This window comes from Rutilus rutilus (genome assembly GCF_951802725.1).
Source record: "Rutilus rutilus genome assembly, chromosome: 13".
In the NCBI taxonomy this organism is placed as follows: domain Eukaryota; kingdom Metazoa; phylum Chordata; class Actinopteri; order Cypriniformes; family Leuciscidae; genus Rutilus; species Rutilus rutilus.
The window spans coordinates 21,721,581-21,748,166 of NC_140218.1; the positions used below are offsets into that span (position 1 = coordinate 21,721,581).

Genomic DNA, 26,586 nt, shown 5'->3' on the forward strand with positions numbered 1-26,586 from the left:
GGTATTAGGCCGGGATGCTGTTGTGAAGGGGAAGACAATATGGTACAAAGTTGCAAAACACGCAGCTGGAGTATTCATTTACATGCGGGAGAAAGAGAAGGTTTCGAAGGAGTTTGATCCTAGCAAACCCAGCAGCAAACATAAAGGGATCTTTCACCCTAAAATTCTGTCAATTCTGTCATCATTTACTCACATCATTTCATTCCAAAAACTGTATGACATATAACATGAGTTATCTATATGGGGCGCCGTTTGTAAAGCGGCTCACACTGAAAATAACAGCAACATTTTGTCACATTTAGCTTCAATGAATGTTTAAAAAACTGGTATGAATTTTTGACGGTCACTTTTTTAGCACATTTACAACAATATTTGTCAACTTAGAGATATTTTAAATAGTTCAATCTAAATATTAAATGTTACACCTAAATGTTAAATGTTAAATCTAAATGCTAAATCTAAATCTAAATGTTAAATCTAAATGTTAAATCTAAATATTAAATCTAAATGTTAAATCTAAATCTAAATCTAAATGTTAAATCTAAATATTAAATGTTACACCTAAATGTTAAATGTTAAATCCAAATGCTAAATCTAAATTTAAATGTTAAATCTAAATGTTAAATCTAAATGTTGAATCTAAATGTTGAATCTAAATCTAAATCTAAATGTTGAATCTAAATGTTTCGGGTGAAACTAAATATTTAACTAATATGCAAATTCAAAATGCGGATTTAGATTCAACATTTAGATTTAGATTTAGATTTAACATTTAGATTTAACATTTAGATTTAGATTTAGATTTAACATTTAGATTTAGATTTAGATTTAACATTTAGATTTAACATTTAGATTTAGATTTAACATTTAGATTTAGATTGAGCATTTAGATTTAACATTTAACATTTAACATTTAGGTGTAACATTTAATATTTAGATTTAACTATTTAAAATATCTCTAGGTTGACAAATATTGTTGTAAATGTGCTAAAAAGTGACTGTTTAAAAAACTGGTATACATTTTTGATGTTGTTTGAAGCTAAATGTGACAAAATGTTGCCGTTATTTTCAGCGTGAGCCGCTTTACAAACGGCGCCCCATATTATCTATCCCTTTATAATAATGTATATAATAATGTTTTAATGACAATGTAATTATATTTTAAGTTACAGTGTTATTTAAGCATTATTTATATAGGCTATTATTATACTATTTTATAGTATATTACTAATTATACTAGTATAGTACATTTATATTTTCAGTTTCATCTTAATAACAAGTCATTTTGTTATGTATGGAAGCTTGTTTCCGCCAAAGAATAAAACATTTTAAAAGATAATTGAAACTTTTTATATCACAATCGCAAGTCTAAATCTCGCAATTCTGACTTGATGGAATTGTGAGATATAACCTATTCTGGTTAAGACTGGAGATAACTCCAATTCTGAGAAAAAAAAAAAGATTTTTGAAGATTTTTCAAAACGATTTTTCTCAGAATGGTGAGTTTATAACTTGCATTTGCAACTATATATCACGCAATTCTGACTTTATAGCTTGCAACTGCAACTTTATGTCATGCAATTCTGACTTTATAACTTGCAATTGCGACTTTATATCACGCAATTCAATATCACTCAGAATTGCGAGATGTAAACTCGCAAATGAGAGAAAAAAAGTCCGATTTGTGAGATTAATAAGTCACAATTTCCTTATTTATTTTTTATTCTGTGGTGGAAACAAGCTTCCATATGTGCTATTTATATTCTCTACTAAAGCTAATTCTAATTAGCTTTAATTTATTTTAATTTCAGTTTTAAGTTGCAAAGACAATTTAAAATTTCCATTCAAGTTTTTCAAATGTAATTTTTTCCTCTTTATATTTTATTTCATTTACTGAAAATGATTTGCAATAGTTCTAGTTCTAATTGACCAAAACAGTGATGTGTTAAGCATCTTATAATGACACTTCACACATCACTGTTATTTTCATTCTTTTTCTTCTGGGAAAACAAACCCAAAATACTGATGACTCACTTTGCACTACTCAGATTTTCATCCAATCAGATGCTCTCTACAACAGCCATGTTTACATGCACTCAAATAATGAGTTTAAAACAAGAATGATGCCTCAATATTTGCTAAAAAGTCTCTTCTGACATATACAGAGTAGGTCAGCTTTCTTTTTAGACAGGCCTAATGCCCTAATGTCCCTAATGCTACATACAACAGACTAGCAACTAGCAAGTATCAAAGTTCATGGCTGTGACAAACAAGGCAACTGGCTATTTTTTTAAGAGAGGATGCCTCCAATATGTCTTCAATAATATAAACTTAATTTCAATACAAAATGCATCAACACAGGAACGAAAACTATGCTACTCAGGTAATTTCATGCCGTCTTTAACCCAAGACCTAAAGCTAATGCTGTTATATGCACGTAATGACAGTGACCTAGATTGCTCATATGTTACAAAGAGAGAGAAATAGTCTGAATGTGAGAGTGCAAGTGAAAGAGACAGGGAGATAAAGATGCCTTATCAACAGATAAAAGTCTCTTGATTGACACACAGTAGGCAGCACCATTACTCTAATGCAGCATCATCGCTGGATATTGAAGCATTCCTGCTGGATCTACGCACAGATTGCTTTGTGACGCAAAGCAAGGTGTCTTCATTAAGCAAACCAATCTAAATCCATTCATGCTAATGTATGCCACGTCCAAGAGTGCTCAAAACACTCGCTGCACCGCTGGTGAAAAATTTACATTCTTTTCATATTCAGATCGGCCATTGAAAGACCCTTCCGAATTCAAACTCACCAGAACTTCTTCGGCCTCCTGATTCGAAAGGGAGAGCAAGGCATTGTGGATCTGTCAGGCTAATTGAGATCGGTCTTCCTTACAGAAAGTCTCAGGCAGTCACTTGCAAAGGGCCTATAGATGGGATTATGACCTATTTCTGGATCACAGAACAGTCAGATCCTGTCTTGCTCTGACAAGCTAATGAGTCTTCTTCCTTTTAGTGTCTTCTTCCTCCCAGACTCATCCATAGACTCAAAATATGTATCATTTGCATATCTTTTTGATGAATTACCACCTATATTAACAGTTAGAATTAAAAAAAGATATCACCTAATGATACATTTTCTATACTTGTGAGTTCTCTGCCTTACTTAAGTTCATAGATTAGCTGATGATAGAGAACGTTTTGCATCCTGTTCGCATAAGCTCCAAAAAGTTAATAAACAAACCGCAGCTCCATCAACAGACTGACTGTCAAATCCCATCACAAAGCCACTGATGCGTGATGTTAAACGATGTGATCGCCATCAAACGTCAGAGTCATAAGTCTGAAGATCTATCCTCAAGTTGTCCTCAACTGCTCTGTGCCTTCAGAAGAAAAAGGTGAGGAAGGATGGACGCGTTAGGTCTCTCGTCCTGCAAGCTGTGTGATAGAGAGGCGTAGACTGATGCAGGCCGGTCCTGAGGTTACACGTGGAGGGACGGATGCCTTTGGAGCCGGGAATCTGGTTTATCCGATGGGTTTGTTAGGACTGACCTTCAGGCTGCTGTCCATCTGCACCTGGCATCCTGAGCAGACCTTTACACACGGCCTGCCAGCACACGCTCTCACTCACACAGACAGGGGCGTGAGAGTGCCGCATGTGTGCCTCAGCGACTCTGTCCTGCCAACACTGCAGAGCTGTCTGCTGTCGCTGTGGCAACAAGACTGCAGCATGTCCTCTGCGCTCCGGACCTTTCTCGTCCCAAAACCACTGCATGCATCAAAAACACCTCATCTGTCTGTCCTCCCTCTGTACAGCTTTGTGACATTCCCTGAGCAGAGTCTATCAACCCAACATGTCTTGACATTTAAGAAACCAACAGTACACAGGTTAGAATTTTAGAACTGACTTTTATCTCATCAGTTGGAATTAGATTCTATCTACTGTATCTATCTGTCTATACGTCTGTATCAATTTGTCTGTCTGTCTAGCAATCTATCATCTATCCTTCTTTCTGTCTATCTTATCTATCCTTCTATCCATCTCTCAATCAATCAATCTGTCCATCTATACGTCTATTTGTCCATCCGTCCGTCTGTCCATCTGTCCACCTGTCCACCCATCCATCAATCTATCCATCTGTTTATGTATACATCTATCTGCCTATAGTATCCATCTATCTATCATCCATCCATCCATTCATTCATTCATCTATCTCTCTGTCTATCTGTTTGTCTATCCATCTATTTATCATGTCTGTCTGTCCGTCCGTCCGTCCGTCCGTCCGTCCGTCCGTCCGTCCGTCCATCCATCATCCATCCATCCATCATCCATCCATCCATCCATCCATCCATCCATCCATCCATCGTCCGTCCGTCCGTCCGTCCATCCATCCATCCATCATCCATCATCCATCCATCCATCCATCCATCCATCCATCATCCATCCATCCATCCATCGTCCGTCCATCCATCATCCATCCATCCATCCATCATCCATCCATCCATCGTCCGTCCGTCCGTCCATCCATCCATCCATCATCCATCCATCCATCATCCATCCATCATCCATCCATCCATCCATCCATCCATCATCCATCCATCCATCAGGTCTACAAATGTTCAAACTTTTTGAATTTCTTTGAAAAATGTTAAGAAAAACTATAAGAATCCCTTTGAATGATAATTTGTAAAGCAATTATGTATCATGTTTCACTAAATTAAATTAATTCAAACTCAGGAATTGAATAAAATTTTAAAATGCTTTTTCTAAATTCAATTCTGAATGGTGCACAACCCTGCAACAGTAACCAGAGGGGTTATTTAAACAGACAGCTTTAAATTGGCAATAAAATACATATGAAATCTAAATGGTATTATGAAGGAAAAAGCAGCTATAACAGTAAAGGGCTTTGGATGGTTTCCTTCCAAGTCACTTACAGCAGACAGAAATTGTCTGTCCTCTGTAACTGTTTCCAGGCTGATACCCCTGAGCAAAACAGCATAAAAGCTTGTGGTTTCTGGAACGGCTGAACAGGCTATGGCTACGTTAAATGAAAAAGACAGTACTTACCACAAACTTCTGGCTCTGGAAAATGTCTTGTCAACTCTGAAAGGACAAAAGACAATTTTAGTTAAAAACTCAATTTCGTGCACCTGTGCTCTCAACATAGTACAGCTGGTGGTCTGAATACCAACTACTGTCCTGGCATCAAAAATGTTTTTTGTTGGATTTAGTTGAAAAACAGGGTGAGAATATAAAAGGGCGGGGCGGGAATATAATATTACAGGGAATATAACAATATAAGGGAATATAACAATCATAATTTTTCCATAGAAATCAAAAAGTTTTACCATTGCCAAATGGCATATTCATCACCTATGATGTATTTATACTGTATCCGAAAATTTGCCTTATACTACATGAAAAATCTGCCAAAGCACATTGTGTGGGGAAAATGTTGACTCAGACATGATCCTGCCACCAGCAGATGGTGTTGTGATGCAACACTCGCTAGAATTACACTGTAAATCTGCACTTCTTACATGCATTAAAGCAACATTTTTTAAAGCAAATTACATTAAAACCGCTTAACTGTTCGACACATGGAAAGCAAACTGAAAACAGCAATATACTAACCCTAGTGAAAAATAAATATACTAAAATATATTTGAAATATATTTATTTTATGCTAAGTATACTACAAATACATTTACATATTTATGTACTTAATATAAATACCCTGCAATTGTACTTTTGGTACACTAAATTGGTATACTTAAAGTCTGCTAAATTGGACTAAACTAAACTAATTTTGTATTTAATGCACTTTAGTTATCCTGAAATAGTGCTCAGGTCAACTTAAGATATACTTGTGTATATTTGACTGTGCTGAAGTGAAACAAATATACTTAAGGTACACTTTAAATATCTTGCATTTAAAGACTGATATTATACAGAGATCCTACTATCCTTACTAATAGTGATATTAAAACACACTAGGCTTAATATTTAGAAATGTGCATTGTGCAATAAAGAAGCACTCTTTATTGAAGTTTAATTATAATATTTATATCAGTAAGTCTAAAGCGATATGTTAGTAAATATGTGTGTGTGTGTGTGTGTGTGTGTGTGTGTGTGTGTGTGTGTGTGTGTGTGTGTGTGTGTGTGTGTGTGTGTGTGTGTGTGTGTGTGTGTATATAGGACTATATATATATATATATATTTGTTTCCAGACATCTCAGTTGTTCTCTATGTGTTTCCCCTGCTGATATTTAGATATTCTCATCTCCAGTGTGTTTTACTTTAAGTGTACATCCCCCCGTTCAGGCAGACAGGCGGTACAGTCCCCAGCTTTATGGCAATCCATCTTTCCAAGAACCTCTCTGTCATGGATTAGGCTGCATACTATCAGGATTCATACTATACCAGCTAACATCTGAGGTATTCCTGACCCGGAGCCAGAAATAGATGCAGGGTTGTTGCTCTTAGACACAAAAGCACTAACATAATGTAAATGGACTGAAAGCATCACTGCTGTGTGTGTGTATTTTGTTGACAGCATGGACTTTGAATTTGCTATCAAATTCACACAAGAGGACAATCTATGTCACAGATGTTGATTGTCCTCTGACAGCCTCTCTTTTCAAATAAGACAGCTGATGTTAAATGCTGACCCCTTTAGCGGCACTCAGAGTCAAGTACATCAAACACATTTCCACAGAGGTACAGTGGTAAAATACAAAACTACATTTCCTGCTTATTTATAGTATATCCTCACCTCAAGTCCATACATGTTTGATGCTATTGACAAAGCGGAGGCAGTGTGTGGTTTCAAAAGGGGAGGTCATTGTTTCCGTTTTTATTTCAGGCAATACTGTTAATGTGTCTTTGAACACTGTAAATAATGCATTGACTAGCATTGAAAATACTAGCATTTTGCCTTGATAATGCTAGAAATTATAATATGCCACAAATCTTTTTTTCTTTTTTCTATTTATAATGAATATAATAGTCAGTCACAAGATCGTAGTTCTCATGATGCAAGGCGGCTTAAAAACAGCACAGCCTTTTGCTAAGAAGAAAGAGCCTCACACCAACAGTGTCACTACTTTATTTCATTTACAGCTTCACTCTGACTCATAGCTTGTTTTTTTGTTTCATATTTTTTTGTGTACTACAAAGGGAGACAAAAGATGGCTTCCTTAATCCAAGTCATTTGAAAAGTCTGATAAAAAATCCATCGCTCAGTTAAAGAGAGATTTTGTTTCACAGTTTTATTATCGGAACAAAAATGAACCCTGATAACAGTTCAGTAGGTTCATTAACCCTCAGCCAAACTGAAACACATCAGGCTGTCTACATTTTTCCATTGAAGGTGACCCAACAGTGAAGACCTTGGCTCAAGGCTCTGTTGCCTTCAGGCACCAAGCCTAAAGTATGCGCCTTTGGTTCACACTTCACTAAAACTAGTTAAAAGATCATTACTCTCATGTCGTTCCAACCTTGTATGGGTCTAAATGGAAAATTTGCTAAACTCATGATTTTCATGCTGCTATAGGCATATATAAAAAACACTTTTTGATAAATATAAAGCTCAAAAGACCAGCATTTATTGGAAATATATATTTTTTACAACATTATAAATGTCTTTACTGCCAGTTTTGATCAATATGTCCTCACTGAATAAAAAGTATTCATTTCGACCCCAAAGTTTTGGAGTAACTCTCAAATCAAATTTGGCGGCATGCAGGTTTGACATGAGTGATGATTGGTCATGAAACAAAGAACCAAATACATTCAAATAGATGTAATGACTGAGATGTAATGTAATGACATATTTTATTTAAATGTGTATTTTTATGTTTTCATTTTTGGGTATAATACTATGAGGTATAATAATTTCTTTCAAGTGTACGCAAATATTCTTGACCAGGTTTTGAGCAACACAAAAAAATTTTTTTACAAAAAAATAAAAAAATACAGTAAAAATGTAAACATATTTACAAAACAACCAGTACATTTTACAGTATAAAACTGTAATTTACAAATAGGAACATATTTAAACCGGTAAATCCAAAAACACACACTGCTACTAAAATCAATTTTGTACCTTTAACATATACTGACAACCACCATAATAAGTCCATTAGAAGTTCATCACAAGTAGCCTTTCCACAAGCTGAGTTATACTAGCATACAGAAGGTGCAGTCATTCACGCAAACACAAAACACTATCATAGTAACACACCTGACATTAAAATAATGCAATAACATTCATTAAACAACAGAAGATGTGATAAACTATTAAGAAACATAATTGTTTTAAATGAAATACTTTTAAATGTGAAGTGTCACACACAGGATTTGGGAATATCAGTTTACAGTTTTTCCACAGCAAATTTGATTTGCCTTTTTTACTTGTACATTTAACAGTATTTTACTGTAAAAAAATACATGAAATGACCAGATAGATCTTTTACAGTTGTTCCTGTATTTAGTACAGGAATTTACTGTTAACCTATTAACATTTTATTTTATAGCATTTTTACAATATTTTAAAATTACACTCATTTTGTTACAGTGAACTTACGAACTCAACAGTTCTGTTTTTTGCTGGTGGGTTTTTATTTTATGCTTTTATCCATTTATAAGACCAGTCCACAAACATCAAACAAATCCACATAATCAGTCTGACAAAAGGAGACAGACTTCCTGTGTGTAGATTACAAAGCATAATTACTGTCAGTCCTGACGTTTGTGCTGCAGGGACGCTCATAGTCACTCCGGTTTAATTAGCTTCGCCTCATATCCGCAAATAAACAGTAAAAGCCCCAATAGCTCAAACACATAAACGGCACATCACTCAATAGACCACGAGAGATTCAAACTATTGAAGCCCGCAGGGAACACTGGTGCCATCAACCTGTGTGTAAATTATGTGACAGATCTAGACATTTTATTGTTTGCTATATTCATGGGATTTACAATGTTTATGAACTTGCCAAATGTTCACAAATCAGTGATGACAATAAAAAGATGAGGATATATCAGAACTCCCATCATGCAGCCCAGAGGAGAATCATAAAACTTGATATTTTTCATCCTTGGACTCATGTTAACCTCCCCTCCTGTTACAAAGAATCCCCATAAAGGGGAAATTGAGTCTGGGTGTGGTAAAACTATGAAGCAAAGCCTTCGATTGAGCCAAAATAGCCGCAGAGGATTACAGTTCAACAGTGTACGTGATAAATTTGAGTCATTAGCAGGCTAAAATTTACAGACGTATTAACGCACACTAAGCCAAATAATTGCCTGAATATATGAATGATCTTTTGACACTGAAAATTCTGTCACAAATATTGTAAATGAAATATCTGCGACTATAAATTAATTGAAAATGTGACTCAACAGTTCACACTGAACTTAATCTTATCAACGTCAGGAAGTTTTCTTCCTCATAAATGTTGCGCTTCGTGAATAAATGAATGTTGCAGGTTAATTGGATGGATTGCTTTTTAATTGCAAGAACATCATGAACAACACAAATAATACATAATCATACTGGACTTATTAGAATGTGGAAGTCTCTGCGTTCCTTTCTACTGCAGAACAAGAGAAAAGATGTATAATTCATCACTGGGATTCAGAGCATAAACTTGAGGGTTTTCTGAACCTTATGGAGAGCCGGGGGCCTTTCTGTCAGAATAATCTTCTGAATTAATTTAATAATGTACTATTGCTGCCCTCAAACCTCTGCAGGCGCACACAATATGAAACGAGAAGGTTGTGTTAGCTTAAATTTATAATGCTGCAATAAAAGTTTCTGAGTGACTGAGGGGTGCAGTATGAGATACAAAGGAGACTGTCAATATTTGAGACCGTAAAGGATATTTTAGTGGAGCTACACGGGATAAAATGACTTACTGAATCTGATATTAAAGCTGACTTGGCTCTAACACAAGCTCGTTGACCATCACTTCTTATCGTATGATCCCTGTGGTACAGCAACATGGTGCAGGCGCATCATAAATCATGTCTCGAACACTTCAGGGCTACTGGAGTAGTGAGCACAACATGAACCTGCTGGATGTCATTTATAATTTAGAAATCACAATTCGCAAGCCTAATCCAATTATGGTTCGGGTCATCTCTAAAGGAATGAGAAAATAAAAACAAATGGAAACAAAATAAATTATTAAAACAAATAAAGTGTGTTAAAGTGTACTTTATGAATGGATGGATGGAATGGATGGAAAATCAATTTCTGTCATGACAACTTTCGGCGTGTTTGGCATGGTAATGGATACAATGTTGATATGTTTTGTCTTGGTGGAATAGATCTGCTTTGCTGCTGCTGTTGGTTATTGCTGATGCCCTAGAGTAAGTACAGGACTTGCTACTGTCAATACACACAACACTCTGCTGTGAGCAAGTAAGCCCTGCTGCTGCTCTACAATATAGCATACACGAATTACCCGTAGCAGATCTATACAGGTGGAGCTGGGGAAGGTGGAGGGTTTCTGAAAGCGTGCTGCAACTGCCACAGCAAATGCTGACCAAGTATTTGAAGATTGAGCAGCAAGCTCATTGGCTACTGATACAGCAGGAACCAATCAGCTGTGCCCTATAGAGAATGACGTAATTGCAAACAGATTGAGTTAAGGACCTATCAGCCTGCGCCAATAAATCTAAATGGAAAAAGCAGAAACACTTGAATGCTATGAATGAATCACACTCTTATGGTATTAATTTAATAACAGTATAATTTAATTTAATAAATTTTTTTACTGAAATGTTAATTTGGTCCTACCTTGAGTAAATCAGTGTTATTTTCTGTTAGTGAAAAAGTCAGAATTTACAGCATCGTTACATCAGTGCCACATGATCCTTCAGAAATAATTATGATATGCTGATTTGGACCTCAAGAAACATTTATTATTATTATTAATGTTAAAAACAGTTGTGTTGCTTAATACTTTTGAAATTGGGATACAAACAATTTCAATAATCTTTGATGAATAGAAAGTTAAAAACAGCACTTAAAATGTAAACACAGTAAAAATGTCTTTACTGCCACCTTTGATCAGTTTAATGCATGCCTGTTTTCTTCCTCCCGAATGTTGCGCTTCGTGAATAAACGAATGTTATGCAGGTTCATTGGATGGATTGCTTTTTAATTGTAAGCACATCATGAACAACATAGATAATACACAATCATACTGGACTTTTCAATATGTGGAAGTCTAAAAAATGTCATACTGACCCTAAACTTCTGAAGGGTAGAGTCAGAGGTTGCGGTAACCGAAAATTTTCCGTAATTTTTCTGATTAAGGGATTACATGAGACATGATACGGATTTCAGTAAGTTGTACTGTATCTTTCAAAATATCCCGAGATATTTATGCTTGTTTATTTTGTGCTGTAACGCAGTAAAGAGGAAGAGATGATCGGTTCATGTGGGCTTAGCACTGCCACACTTTGGCCACATTAAACAGTATTTATTGTTTGAATTTTGTAATTAAAATAATAGAATTTGAAAGCGGAGATTTTGTTTCATATGAAAAGTAACAAAGCTTATTGCGATTTATTGCAGTTGCATGATGAAAACTGAAAAGTGTTCAACTTTTCCTTCATAAATAAATAAATGCATACGCTTGTCCTGTAAGTGCGTGAATGTGAACGAAAACATAAGCTATTAAATGTCTAATTTTCATATAGGCCTAATTGAAATATGAAAATTAAAAATGACGTGTAGGCCAATAATAGATTATGACCGAAATTTTTACGACCCTGTCCGTCAAAATGACGGACAATGCGAAAGTCTAACGCGACCTCTGGGTAGAGTATAACGCTCTCAATATAGTAAACAGAAGACATTCTTGAGATATTACATTTTCTTCTTTTCAAACTCCACATTCTGGATTGTTTTAAGAAATGTTGCAAGTGTCTTGTGGGGAAACAGTTTGTCAGTGTTGACAGACACTATATAATGTCTCAGAATGTGAGTGTTTAAGGAGGAAGGGGTTACACCTGCTGTCTGGGGAACAGGATCAAGTTGACTGAGAGAACAGCCCTCTAGTCAATGCCAATACACTGTGCACCATAACAAGAATGTTACATAAACGCCCATCAATTTTTCATAACTCTGGAACACAGAGGAAAGATACCCCAGCAAAAAAAAGACCAAGTGCTTTGAGTGTCAGTGCTCTTGTTAAATAATGAATCTTGTTCGAATGATATACGTAATATGAAAATCAAAGCAGGACTCGATATCCAGTGTAAGAAGTCAACATACAACATCTGAAAGTAGCCATTGGAAGACAGTAAAGAGTAACAGTACAGTGGATGTACTGTACTGAGACGCTGAAGACACACGCATCGGTACCAGCCGCGAGTCTACAATGTGACAGCCAGATTAATGCATACGGGTGGCTTAACACATGCAGACTGTCTCGCAGTTCTTCAGGTTTCAGCAAAGTGTGTCGCCTAGCCGTGATGTCCACATTTGTGTGTTACACAACAGCACAGGTGCAGAGACTCATCAAGACAGCAGCAGCACCTGTCATGTGACACACAGAGGGTTGGAATGCATCAAACGTGTGACAGTCAGAGCCGGGACATTTGAAAATTTCACCTAGGGTCTTAGGGGTGAAATCACTAAACAAATGTAAATTACGCTCAGTACTGATTGAGGGTACGTTTCCTTCGCATTTTAGACAACAGACAACAACGTCAAAAAGATCCCTGTTCACATGGATCCGCGAAAACTACAAAAGATACAGTATTGCGCATGCCAGGTCAGTAGTAACCAATGTCACTTTGTAAAGAAAAAATGTGCGCCTATATACTGAACACGTAATACCAAGACGTCACGGTTTCACAAATTCCCGTTGTTAAGTTTACATGGAGACAATAATAGCATTGGTTTAAAATACTTTGAAACTCATTTTCAAAAGTTTGCATTTTCGTGTAAATTAACGACCAAAACCCATAAAAAACGTATCTGTTTTGAGTTGAAAACCGTGTAATGTAAACTGCCCCTAAGAAAGCAGCATTATATTTATAATTATTTTATATATTTATATAAAATACAATTATTTTCACATTATGGCAGATAACCAATAAACGGCTGATATCTATACCTTTTTGTCAAACACTACCGTTCAAAAGTTTAGGGTTGGTAAGATTTTTTTTATGTCTTTGAAAGAATTCTCTTATGCCCACCAAGGCTTGATTTATATGATCAAAAACACAGTAAAACAGTAATATTGTGAAATATTAAAATATAAAATAACCGTTTTTTTGAATATATTTTAAAATGTAATTTATTTCTGTAATGCAAAGCGGAATTTTCTGCAGCCATCACTACAAGTTTTCAGTGTCACATGATCCTTCAGAAAATGTTTGATCAATTTAATGCATCCTTGCGAAATATAATTCTTAATTTATGTAAAAAAGTTAAAATAATTATTGACTGTTTAAACAGTAGTTTAAATTAAAATAAAAAATCAACCATTTTAAATGATATATTTGAATTTAGACATCACAAAATTAACATACAGTATGAAAAATCGATATTCATTTGAGATTTGAGATAAGATTATATTTACCAGTGTTATTAAATTATTAGCATTTTTAAAGATGAACTTTAACTGAGAGTTAGATGACAGCAAAGATTATCTAAGTGTAAAAATAAAGCTAATTAGCATACACAATTAATATCGAATAAATTAAAAACATCCATATTATAGATTGTACCAAATTCACACAAAAAACAACACCACACACACACACAATGGAAGTTTGTGTATATTGTTTATCGACCAATTCTAGTACTAATTCATCAAATGATGACAATATGATGGTAAATTCACTTTAGAAAATTGGGCACTAAAGCAAGACAGTGTATGGTAAAAAAAACAATGCTATTAACAGGTGCAATTCATTCTTAATAACTTCCCCTGCTGAAAATGAGTTATGTGTCATTACAGCCATCTATGTGATGTACAGGAAGCGTCTAACAGCTGCCCTTCAGAACTAATCAACAGTCTTTGTCTCCTCAAATAACACTAAAATTAATCCAGCCATCTTCAGTCACGTCTTCGAATGTAAATTCAGATGAAGATCAGACGAAGGACAGAGGGGTTAGTGTTGGTTTTAGAGGTGGATGAGTGGCCACAGACCATTGAGAGGTGCACACGTGGTCTTTGTAATGCAAAACAAAAACCTCATGAAAACGGTTCAGCTGCCTCTTCAAAATGCCATTAGAAAAACTAATGCTGACAAGCACCTTTAATCTTTGTCATTTAACTAAAATCAGCATTATATTTGTGGTAATGGAAAACAATGTACAACCCAACATGGCAGAATCAAAGGAAAATGACATGAATAAAGGGCCATTTTTCTACTCAAGTCGTTCGTCTTTCCTAGCTACTTCGTTTCGGTTCACTTCCTGCCCCATTCTTTGCCCCACTGGAACACTGAAATTGGGCATAAAGAATCTGCTGACCTCCAAGAACCAGCGATCGGCACCACTGGTTGCAAAACAAGTAGCTTTTCCAGATGGCTGTTTCTAAACAAGGTCCACTTCGAGTCTTTTTTCAGAGCTCTGGAGTCAAGTCCTATGACTCAACCCAGGTGCCAAAGTGAGGGAGAGAGAAAGACAAAAACAAAAAGCATTTCATGATCTGGGACAAAGTCTGAGTCTACTGTTTATTTCATTAGACTCCTTTAAGAGTCAATGAGGCCAGAGAGATGGGCTAGCATAGCATCACCAGACTTAATTTAGAAAATGATTCCATCTCTCATTCTGAGGTCACCTAAAGGGACCCTCCACATGCAGATCCGCATCCTGAACCTGCATAATATATCCTCATTCTAACAAAGGCTAGTGGAATCAGTTCTGTAACTCTTTATGTCTTGTGAGGAAGCTACATCACATAACACATCACATCACATGAGTTATTCAGCGTTTGTCTAGGTTCTGTGAAGAGGTGCATGTTCATGAGGCCATGTAAACACCAATCACCTGCAAGCAAATCTGGTAACTTGTTATCTACACCCATTGCAATTTTCAATGATGTCTTTTAGATTTCGCAATCTTCAGAACCAAGAAAATGTCAAAACACAGCCAAAGACAATTTACTGAGCAAAATGAGAAAAAGGATCAATACGGATAATTCCCGTCCATCAACAAAGTCAGAGAAGCAAACACTTAAAAGTACAAGCTGCCCTTTAAAGTGCTGTATACACCACCAGTTGAACTTTTGGTTACACTTTATTTTAAGGTGTCATTGTTACAGTGTAATTATATATTTAAGTACTGAGTAATATTAAGCAACTACATGTACTTACTATAGGGTATAGGATTAGGATTTGGTTGAGGGTGAGTTGCATGTAATTATTACTATGGTAAGTACAAGTAACGTATGTAACAAGGACACTGTAAAATAAAAAGTTACTGAACTTTTTTATTATTGTTTTAAAATGCATACAATAAAAAGTTAATATTATTTAGTTGCATTTAATTTATTTTAAATGTCAATTTAATTTTAAATGCGAAAAGAGATTAACTTATTATTTTACATTTGACATTGAATGATATTTTATAAATAAATTGTATTACTCTTACATGAATTAAAGTGTTATATATGAGTACATATAAAGATTTGTGTTTTGTAAAGAAATTCATTTCAAGCATTTAAGCATACACCTTTATAGATCAACCGACCATGACAAATAAATTCAGTCAAATGTGTCTAAACCTTTGACTGGAAATGCATGCATCTATTTAAGGACAGTCCTGGTGGGACAGGTCTGATCAGATCAGCTATGCAGGCACAGATAACACTTGTCCTTGACAACACAGAGCTGAAATATGGCAGCCTTGCACCTGTTGAGCAGACAGGATCCTTTAACAGGCAGAGGAATCTCACTGGAGTCTGTGGGTATTCAGTCGAACAGAAACTCAGGTTTGAATTCCTCTCTACTGAATCAACAGATCACTTAATGAGGGTTTAATTGAATTCTCAAGGCCGGATTGATAGGGCAAACAGCTTGTGATTACGTTAACCTCCCTGGTTGCTTCGCAGACACAAGGTTTCTGCATGGATGCATGTCTGTTTCAGTCAACCGCAGTGTCTAATTCAATCCAAACTCAATTACACTCTCTGTTATAATGGCCTTTAATAACATGGTTTACTTGCAGGAGAGCAGTTCACCAGAGCCGACGTAATGCATTGCACACTGAGAGAGCAGTCCAGTCATTCAAATATATACCAGTGATGAAACCAAATCTGCTTTTTGCGATTACACTGTGCTACTGCTTTTATAATGCATTAGCATTCAAACATGCCGTTATCATATCTCCCTACTGAGACTATAACATCAGTGGCTGATATCCTGACAGATTCTTTATAATCACCCTTCACATCACAGAGTAAGAAGAGAAAAGTGAATGTGAAATGTTTTGGTAAACAGCGTTTGCTCTTACCCGCCGTACGCTCCAAAAGTGAAACTCCTCTTTCTCTGCGGCATCTTGGCTAATGGATACAGCTGAGTGCAAAACAGAGAGACAGAACTCTACAGAGACACCAGCACTGCCTCTGTCTCCCTGGACTGACTGAGTAGTCTGTGACTGTGTGTGTGTTTTCGTGTGTAACTGTACACATGCAGCACGCTGTCCTTCCTTTCCACTCCCCTGGCTCCCTCTCTCTCACGCCTCCTTGGCAAATAAGGGACTGAGAGGCTGGCTCTGTCCACGTTCAGTCGCCCCGGTAACCGGTCCCCACTTCTCATTCATATCTTCCTTTACTGCTATTGTAAACAGACAGAAATGGAGCAGCAACTAATGTCTTCATAATGTCATGATTGATAGATCATTATATACTGTAATATGTAACTACATTTTAGACATGAATTAGGTAAACAGCTTAAAAATGCATATTTATATTTTATATTTATTTAAAATATATGATGATGTTGAGATCATATCTCTGTGTGGAGCAGGCCGGCTGTTGTCAGACTCCTTGTGCATACAAAAATCTCACTGGATTATTGCAATTAATGGCAAAAGGAATGTTTGGTAATGCAAACTGATATTTCCTACTTACACACAGCAAAATATATAAATAACTGGCTTAAAAAAAAAAATTCTTTGTGGAAATACTAATGTGACTAAGACTTTTGCATAGTGCTGTAAAGTAAGTCAATTTAAAAAAAAAAATCCCTAAAAACTCACGATAAATAAAAAAATATGGTGCATATCATGCATCCCAAAAATCATTACTGGTGACGCTTGTGGAGAACAAAATACACACTTCAGGGATCGTGTGTCTCCTAAAAACAGCTGCTCAAACAAAAGTGTTTGTCCACTGTTGACACAGAGTTGTGTTCTTTTTCAAAGTCACTTAACTATTTACCTAACTGCACATACTCCTTGAGCCTTGGACACAGTCAAAGGAGAAGTGTATTTGTAGGTCAGTCATTAAGTGACTTGCTTCGCACAGAAGGTCTTGTGGGACTGAAGTCTGAGTCTGGCAGTATGCCTCTCTGATTATTAAGCAGCACACAGTTGCCCTGTCCCATGGTTGAGTTTCAATATTTATCTGCCTATAGCAGTTTAGAGTCTTCTTCGGCTTTTGCTGGTACATGTTTTTGTCCTTTATCAGGAGTGGAAGGCACACACGCTTCCAAAAGAACGCAAAAGCTGTGATCTCTTCAGAGATAGTCGTTATCGTCCCTGACGTGCTGTTCTCAAACCCAGACGGTCTGGAACATCTAGCCAGCGGCTGAAACCTCAATGACAAGAGTGATAAACTGCTGATTCATCTGCAAAATCCAGGTTCATGACAGCATGCTCGACAAAATGGCTACTTGGCATTTTTCAATTGATTCAAAGGAACTAGCAAAACTGCACACAAAACACATCCAGTAAACATTTTAACATGACTGTGTTATGAAGCAGGGCGAGATTGCTAATGAGAGACAGATATCAGCGCCACACGCAAGTCCCTTTTTTAGGAATATTAAGGAATGAGGACATTTCATTCTACCGAACTACCCGCAAGTGCTGAACTCTGTGTGTGAGACTACTACTCAAACAGTTTATTTGACGAATTTAACTTGTGAGGTAACGCAGCGCTGTTTAAATTAGTCTAACGTTACACTATCATACTAAACAGCATTTGAGTGTGTTGAAAGTTATAATGTTATTCTATAGTTTGTTTGCTATATGAGACTAGCAGTAAGCTAGATCAACATTAGAATAACATACTGATCATATTCTAACATTTCATCATGTTGAGCTATATAACATTGATTATTTTTATGTACAGTTGCTCACCTGTCTAATAAAGTACATACAAGAGCAGCGTCTCGTCAAGTCGTGAAGCTCTGTCAAGTCCAAGTTTGTCGCGGACACCGAGCTCACGGCATCTCGAAAACGCCACGCCGATATTGATCCTCGTTTTATTTCTCCTTTTATCCCCAAAGTCTGCTTGCCATGGTCCATAATGTTTGAACGAAACAACAGCGTGCCGGTAGACATTACGCAGTTGTCCTCATCTGTCGCCATGGTTACTATGGCAGTACAAGCGTAAACCAGGGATAACGCGGATATTATGTCATTGACAGGCGACAAGTGATAAGGGACAGGCACTATTTAAAATTGTGAATGTCCCTGAATTTACAAATTAGGATAATGGAAGTACACAATTGAAAGAAATATATAACACTTTGTAAGTGGTTTTTTGATATTTTGATACAAAATTCTTACATATTGTACCTTTAATATGTGCTTGTATTAATAAACAGCCAATATCCTAGTAATATGCATGCTATTAGCAACTAGTTAATAGTGAGAATTGGACCCTAAACTAAAGTGTTACCATTTTGATTTTTTGGTTGTGTGTGTGTGTGTGTGTGTGTGTGTTTAACATACATACAACAGTTACTTCTGGTCCTTGAATCTGATTGGCTAAGAGGTATCACCAGTATGTTTCTTATGCTCAAATGGCATTAAAAAAAGCTAAACCAGCTAATTCGCATGTGCAGTCCAAAGGGTGGGTATCAGGTTTCTATGAGAACCAAAGTTTCAATGGTTCTCATAGAACCAATGATATTGCGACACAGCGAATGGCTCTTTTAAGGCAAATTCACACCGCACAGACAAACATCAACAGCCAATATCCTAGTAATATGCATGCTATTAGCAACTAGTTAATAGTCAGAATTGGACCCTAAACTAAAGTGTTACCATTTAGAATTTTTGGTTGCATGTTTTTGTTTTCTTTTTTGCATGTAGCATGTTAAAATTGGCTGTGTATAAGCTGTGTGTGTGTTTAACATACATACAACAGTTAATTCTGGTCCTTGAATCTGCTTGGCTAAGAGGTCTTTCCAGCGATATTCTACCAGTATCACCAGTATGTTTCTTATGCTCAAATGGCATTAAAAAAAGCTAGACCAGCTAATTCGCATGAGCAGTCCAAAGCGTGAGTATCAGGTTTCTACGAGAACCATAGTTTCTAATCGGAACTGCAGTGACGCAATGATATTGCGACACAGCGATTGGCTCTTTTAAGGCAAATTCACACCACACTTTTAATTTTTTGAAAAATATCTGTCATGTTCATACTGCCCCAACAGACACTGACAAACGCTGATTGAACATGTTCAGTAGGGTGAAATCAAACCCCAACCAACGGTAACAGACGCCGACAGGGGTAACACACTGATCTGACAAAACCCAACAAACATGTTTGTTGCCATTTGTCCGTGCAGTGTGAACTGTCCACCAAATTGCGTGTTGCAGTTTCTCCCATTCATAAATAATAGGAGTGCACCGTCTTTTTACATCTATAGGAGCAAACCCACTATAATTTTACAAATACTATGTTGTTGTATTTTGTTTAAACTATGTAGTTGTTTTATAATTTGTGATAGGCCTACATATATATACATATTTGTAGCCGCAAATTCATTGAGATTTACGTATCTAAAGAAAGTCCATGAAAGCCCTGACGTGCCCTATGATATATTGTCAGACCGCCCACAGAGTAGACAGGCTGTCCTCACTGACTCAGATGGCTGCTCTCAGCTCAAAGATATTTGCTCTTAGGGAATAAACTGCCAGGTAGACATTGATCAGACGCAAATACTGTTTACGCAGCTCTTATTTTTCTGCTTCAGGCCACCGCTGTTCATCATTTCAGACCCAGATGCTCCGAAGTGAATGCTTATTGTTTGAGGGGCAAACTGAAGCCATATCAGTCACATCTCATACAAATGAACGTGGCAACTCCCGTTCACAAGCCAATAAACTCTCATGTCCTTCACAGCCCCTGAGCAAATGGGATTTGTGAGTGTGAGACCAAGGGACTAATATGAACTGTGAACTTATAACATGTCGGTGAAGACAGAAATCAGAGTCTAGGCGAAAACTCACAGGCTGGAGTCTGAAAACTCCTGAAATAACAGAGAGACTTTAAAAAGCATGGCTCTATCAAAGATCTGCTTTCAGCTAAAATGAATAAAGTGCAGACTGCAGACAGTGGTGTAGTTGTTTATGAGCTGTTGATCCTGTGGCGTGAAAAGGTTCAGCTTACTTCCCCTCAGGCGGGAGGGTTAATTACACCATAACATTTACTCTGTCTCATGATAAACACCTTGCTTATGGCCACAGCATATAAAAGAGGTTCAACCATGGCTAAGACTATATTTCAACTGGAGAAGAGATGTTTTCAAGGGAGAGGTATTTAGAGGGTAATTGTGCTGGAAATTATCTACAGCCTATCTTTGCCTGCATTTCATTTTATGTCAGACTTACACCACATGCCAGCTACATTAAAAACAAGATTACTTCCTCCAATTCTTTACTCATAAATCTCTATTTTATGTGTCTAGATCTTGTTTCAGAAAGGGGAAAAAACAAACAGAACTACTTTTCACAGGCAGTCAGCTTGTGAAGTTTAAAGTGGCCATAGATGTGGCTGTTTGAATGGAGGATTTTTTAGAAGCGTCCACATGACCCCATGTCCAAGCAAGGGAAGCAGCCATGGCCTCGTGCACACTGTGCCCTTTCACTGGAGCTCAGTACACTACTGCAGAAACACTGACAGAAAGAGACAGTTGTTCAAGCATACCATAGGCATACCTAGAAAAAGTAGGAGGGGGGTATATTAAACAGACAGACAGACAGATGTAAGAATGCTAAGAAGAGGCTAAACATATTCATTAAAAGAAGACCATCAAATTTAGTTTCTCAGCAGACACTAGATCTCTCTCCGGAAACTCTGTGCTGGATCAATGATCTAAATGACTGTTTGGCATATTCCGTGCCCATCGATCTTAGTGCCATGTAGAGAAGATCTATTATAGTAATAATGGATGCTTGGTACAATGATACTCCTGTGCCAGTTGGACCAGACCTACAGACACAGGGTGAAGTACAACCAGAGTTCATCTCTATCTCCTGAGGCTGAGAGCTCAATCTTTCTCTTTCTCGCAAATATATGCCTCATATATCAATGCATTTACGCTTGCAAATAAATCTTAAAGAGAAGTCAGTTGCACAGCCAGTTCAGAGCAACACCGGCACCTACTGGCAGATCATGCAACTGCAAGGAAAAGTTGTGTGTGTGTGTGTGTGTGTGTGAGAGAGAGAGAGAGAGAGAGAGAGAGAGAGAGAGAGAGAGAGAGAGAGAGAGAGAGAGAGAGAGAGAGAGAGAGACAACTTTAATACGCCCATGAACCGCCCACAATCCATTCCCTGGGTCACCTTGATTTTGCCAAGTAAGACACGTCCTGGAACAACATTCCGCCCTAATACATAGTCCTAACCCTATCCCTACCCATAAACCTAACCCTACCCATAATGTTCCCTAAAATCAGAGTGAAATAATAGGTGAATAACACTGTTGTAATAGATGCACCTAACCCTGGTTGTAAGCCTAAACTTGACATAAACTGTAAACTTGTCCCACAAATCTGACCATCTGATGTATTTTACACACAAAACTGGAAAGCAAAATTTTAAAATGGATTCTTTCATTTTCTTTAAAAAAAATTTGTCATGAGTCTCTCTAGCCTACACTATCACTAACATATCTACACAAACGTGAGAGAGAAAGAAGAGGACAAAATACAGAAATAAAGATGAGAGAAAAGATAGATAGATAGATACTAAATTCAATAGACAACTGTTAAAAAACTTGAAAAAAATCTATTTTTACATGTAATGAATAAATCACTCACAAAAAAGGTTGTCTAACTTTCCTTGACATTATCATGCTACATACAGCAGGGCGATATCAAGTATATCATCTTTCATGTCCAGTGAGGCCATTCAGAAAGTCATATGTGTAGTATCCCATAAGGCATCCAGCAGAGAGTGTGTTGCACTTACGCATCACAGCAGAGCTAAATGACTTTCTTATCTGTGTGATGCAGCAATACACCTGGTGCTTCTAGGTACGTCCTACATAACTCAGCATATTGGTGCACATTCATTCAGAGCACGCTGTACAGACTACCGCTGCCATGACCAGCACTGTTTGTGCATGGATTCTCTGAGATACAAACGGAAGGTTTTCTTCGAAGTTCTATTATAGAAGAACGCGCAATCAGTCAATAAAATGTGATAAAGTTAGTTATAAACAACAGTAATACTGCAATGATGAAAAGCTGCAAAGATTCGAGCCATACTGTTCGATAGCTCTCTGTGAAGAACTGAACAAGATTTAAGTCACTCTCCATTACACTGTGCAGTCTGCAGTCAAATGCTCCAAACAAACATATAATCCTCTAATGTGAAATAAAGCTGAAATGAATGGTAACACTTTACTTGAAGGGGTGTGCATAAGACTGACATGACACCGTCATAATCATGCCATGACACATGTCATAAATATGAAGGAGGTCTTATGCATGTTTATGACAACTGTCATTAAGTGTCATTCGCTCAATTATGACATTTTTAATGCAAATATGACATTGTGTGAGATGTCTTTGTTATGGCAACTTGACATTACTAAGACAACACAACCTGTCATAAATATGTCATAAACATGACATAGCAGATTAATTATCAAACTTAAGAAACCACTTAGGCTTTAGGGGTTAACATTTCATTAAACTGTCATGTGGTTGGTTTTGACATTGGCTGTCATGAAGCCATTATAACATTTTAATGACAAATTAAATTTGTACCACTGTACTTGAGGTCAAGAAAAACATTCATGACACAGTTATAATGGCTTCATGACAGCCAATGTCAAAACTAACCACCTGACAGTTTAATGAAATGCTAACCCATAAAGCTAAGTGGTTTCTGAAGTTTGATAATTCATCTGCTATGTCATGTTTATGACAATTTATGTTGTCTTGGTAATGTCAAGTTGTCATGACAAAGACACTGACTGGTTATGATGTATTGGTTTATGTCAAGTTGTCATAACAAAGACATCTCAAACAATGTCATATTTGCATTAAAAATGTAATAATTTAGCGAATGACACTTAATGACAGTTGTCATAAACATGCATAAGACCTCCTTCATATTTATGACATCTGCCATGTCATGATTATGAAGGTGTCATGTCAGTCTTATGCACACCCCTTCAAGTAAAGTGTTACCCAATTGGCTTTTTTGTTATAAAAAATAAAACAAACACAAATAAAACCTACCCCATGGGAAAAAACTCTGGATCCAAACACAGGGCAGGGTAGGACAGGTTAAGGCAGGGCAAGGTATAGGGCAGGGCAGGGCAGGACATAACAACGAACTCACACAGGACTGCAAACACAAGGAGCATAAATAGGGATTTACTCCCTATGCTGCTTGTGTTTGCAGTCCTGTGTGAGTTTGTTGTTATGTACAAAGCAGATAAAGCAGGTATTCCAATACCCAACTTCAGTATTCTCTTAGCTCTACTTTGAAGGATCTGAAACTCCACATAACCTGAACAAAAAGAGACAGGCAATAAGTCTGCGGGGTGCAAGAGAGTCTAAGACAGGATACAGACAAAAGGGTAGAGAGCCAGAGAAAGTAGATATGCAGGGAGGACACATCATGATGGACTATCCATCACTAAAGCTTGCCAGTAGTTTTGGCTCTCATGTAAGTGTCATCTTAATGTATCGTTCAGTAAAAGTAGGCTCTTCAGCTCAGCAAGAGGACAGGGCATTAAGTTGGAGCTATCTGTCAGTCCCAGATAGTGTATTTTCACTCTCAAAGGCCATCCAGTTTACCCAGCTTTCTCCTCACCTACTGTGACTTTTCTGCCTGGGAAGCTTTCCAAAGTAAATTGACATTTCTCTCAGAGGACTAAAGACTTGGAGTGTCATTCTTCTGTTGCATTCTGATAACTTCATGAAGATGAAAGCACACAAACTACCTGTTCAGCTTATGAATTTCATACATTTGTCCCTGCTATACAGTCCTTCACTCAATTTATATCAATTATAAAGAAGGAAATGCTGGTAAATGCTAATTAATCTCAAATCTTAATCTTCAAAAAGTGCATAAATTATGTTATGAATATGGTGCATTTTCTTAAAATTGTCAATGGTTATTGTCAATGGTTCATTGGTGCACAATATTTCAAAGAACATCGAGTTCTTTTGATCCCCTTCAAACACCTGTTTCGGTAAATCAAATAGCTCAAGTAAAATATCGCAATACTATTTTGTGGCGGCTTTAAATATAATAGATGGCAGTTAAGCAGTGAAACAAAGCATGCAAATATTCAATAGAAAGCAATCACAACACAACAGACTGTCTCATTTTGCAAAAGAGTTAAGATAACCTCAGTGCTGAATAAGTGGCTTCAAGGGTCACTTCAGCAAATAAACAAAATAAGCTTTTCCCACAATTCTTTGCATTGAGCATATGTCAACAGGCATTCTGCAGCCAACAAACCCATTCAATTAATGAAACATTTGGCATTTTTAACCACACTTTGCACATCCCAAACCACAAAGTGCTTTGCTGGTAATTATATGGGCAATTTAATTTCTTAGAATGCCAATGCTATAAAGCAGCCTGTTTGTTTGCCAACCTGCAGAGTAAATCTGGCAAACTAAATCTTCTACTTAAAGAAATGTGAGCATCTCTCAGGGTGGAGGAAGGGACGACATCTTCGCTCCTGTGGCTTTGCTTCAAACCTTAGCTCTTTATCAAAGACTTCTGGCTCATTTAATATCACAACAGCTAAGGCGAACACGGAGCAGTCAGATCTAAGCAGCTGGATAAAATCTGACTTAAAACTGAAAGTAGATCACAAGTGATCTGCAAATAAAATATTGCTTTTAAAAATTAAATACCAATAATAATAGACGCCATTTCTAATGCCGCAGACAGAGATGACATGAATGGCAACTTAATTTTTCTCTGCAAAAAAATCTAAAGAAATGAAGTGCAAACGGCATAGCTTACTCTAATGACATTACGGTGGGGATCCGCAAAGAGCCAAGCTGCTAACTGAGATTGGCAGAACATCACTGCTAGAATCCATGAATACAGATGAAGAAGCTTCATAATCAAGTAATACACATGCTCTAATAGATTGTGACGGTATGTAAATCAAAACAAGAAATGACTTAAGCAGATTTTTTAAGGGCTTCTCATCACAAGTTAGAGAGCAGGGGTAGTTTTTAGAGTCAGATATAAAAAGGAAAATGTATTACATTTATCTGAGTGATACAGATAAATATTCACTTTTTATGGTGCTGAAAATACTTTTGCAAACTAGATGACTAAACTATAGAATGTAGTTTTCATATCACTTTTCTTATTACCTCAGCTACCATTCAAAAGATTGTGGTCGGTAAGAAGTCTCTAATGCTAACAAAGGCTAATTTTTTACCAAAAATACAGTAAAAACAGCAATATTCTGAAATATCACTACAATTGAAACAGCTGAATTTATATATATATATATATATATACACTCACCTAAAGGATTATTAGGAACACCTGTTCAATTTCTCATTAAATGCAATTATCTAATCAACCAATCACATGGCAGTTGCTTCAATGCATTTAGGGGTGTGGTCCTGGTCAAGACAATCTCCTGAACTCCAAACTGAATGTCAGAATGGGAAAGAAAGGTGATTTAAGCAACTGATTCAAGCTGATAGAAGAGCAACTTTGACTGAAATAACCACTTGTTACAACCGAGGTATGCAGCAAAGCATTTGTGAAGCCACAACACGCACAACCTTGAGGCGGTTAGGCTACAACAGCAGAAGACCCCACCGGGTACCACTCATCTCCACTTCAAATAGGAAAAAGAGGCTACAATTTGCACAAGCTCACCAAAATTGGACAGTTGAAGACTGGAAAAATGTTGCCTGGTCTGATGAGTCTCGATTTCTGTTGAGACATTCAGATGGTAGAGTCAGAATTTGGCGTAAACAGAATGAGAACATGGATCCATCATGCCTTGTTACCACTGTGCAGGCTGGTAGTGGTGGTGTAATGGTGTGGGGATGTTTTCTTGGCACACTTTAGGCCCCTTAGTGCCAATTGGGCATTGTTTAAATGCCACGGCCTACCTGAGCATTGTTTCTGACCATGTC

The 26,586-nt window shown here is 36.9% G+C and overlaps 1 protein-coding gene across 5 annotated transcripts in view; it reads right to left on the bottom strand.

Annotated features, from left to right (window-relative positions):
- The window catches only part of rap1gapa (RAP1 GTPase activating protein a), a 75,941-nt gene extending 59,301 nt beyond the window's left edge, over window positions 1-16,640 (bottom strand). For all 5 annotated transcript variants that reach the window (XM_084428054.1, XM_084428052.1, XM_084428053.1 and 2 more), the window contains exons 1-2: window positions 16,499-16,640; window positions 5,077-5,112 (exon numbers count right to left, since the gene is read on the bottom strand). In XM_084428054.1, coding sequence (XP_084284180.1) covers window positions 5,077-5,112; window positions 16,499-16,542 — 80 coding nt within the window. In that variant the 5' untranslated portion in view covers window positions 16,543-16,640. The remainder of the gene's footprint in view (window positions 1-5,076; window positions 5,113-16,498) is intronic.
- Window positions 16,641-26,586: the final 9,946 nt, after the last annotated feature.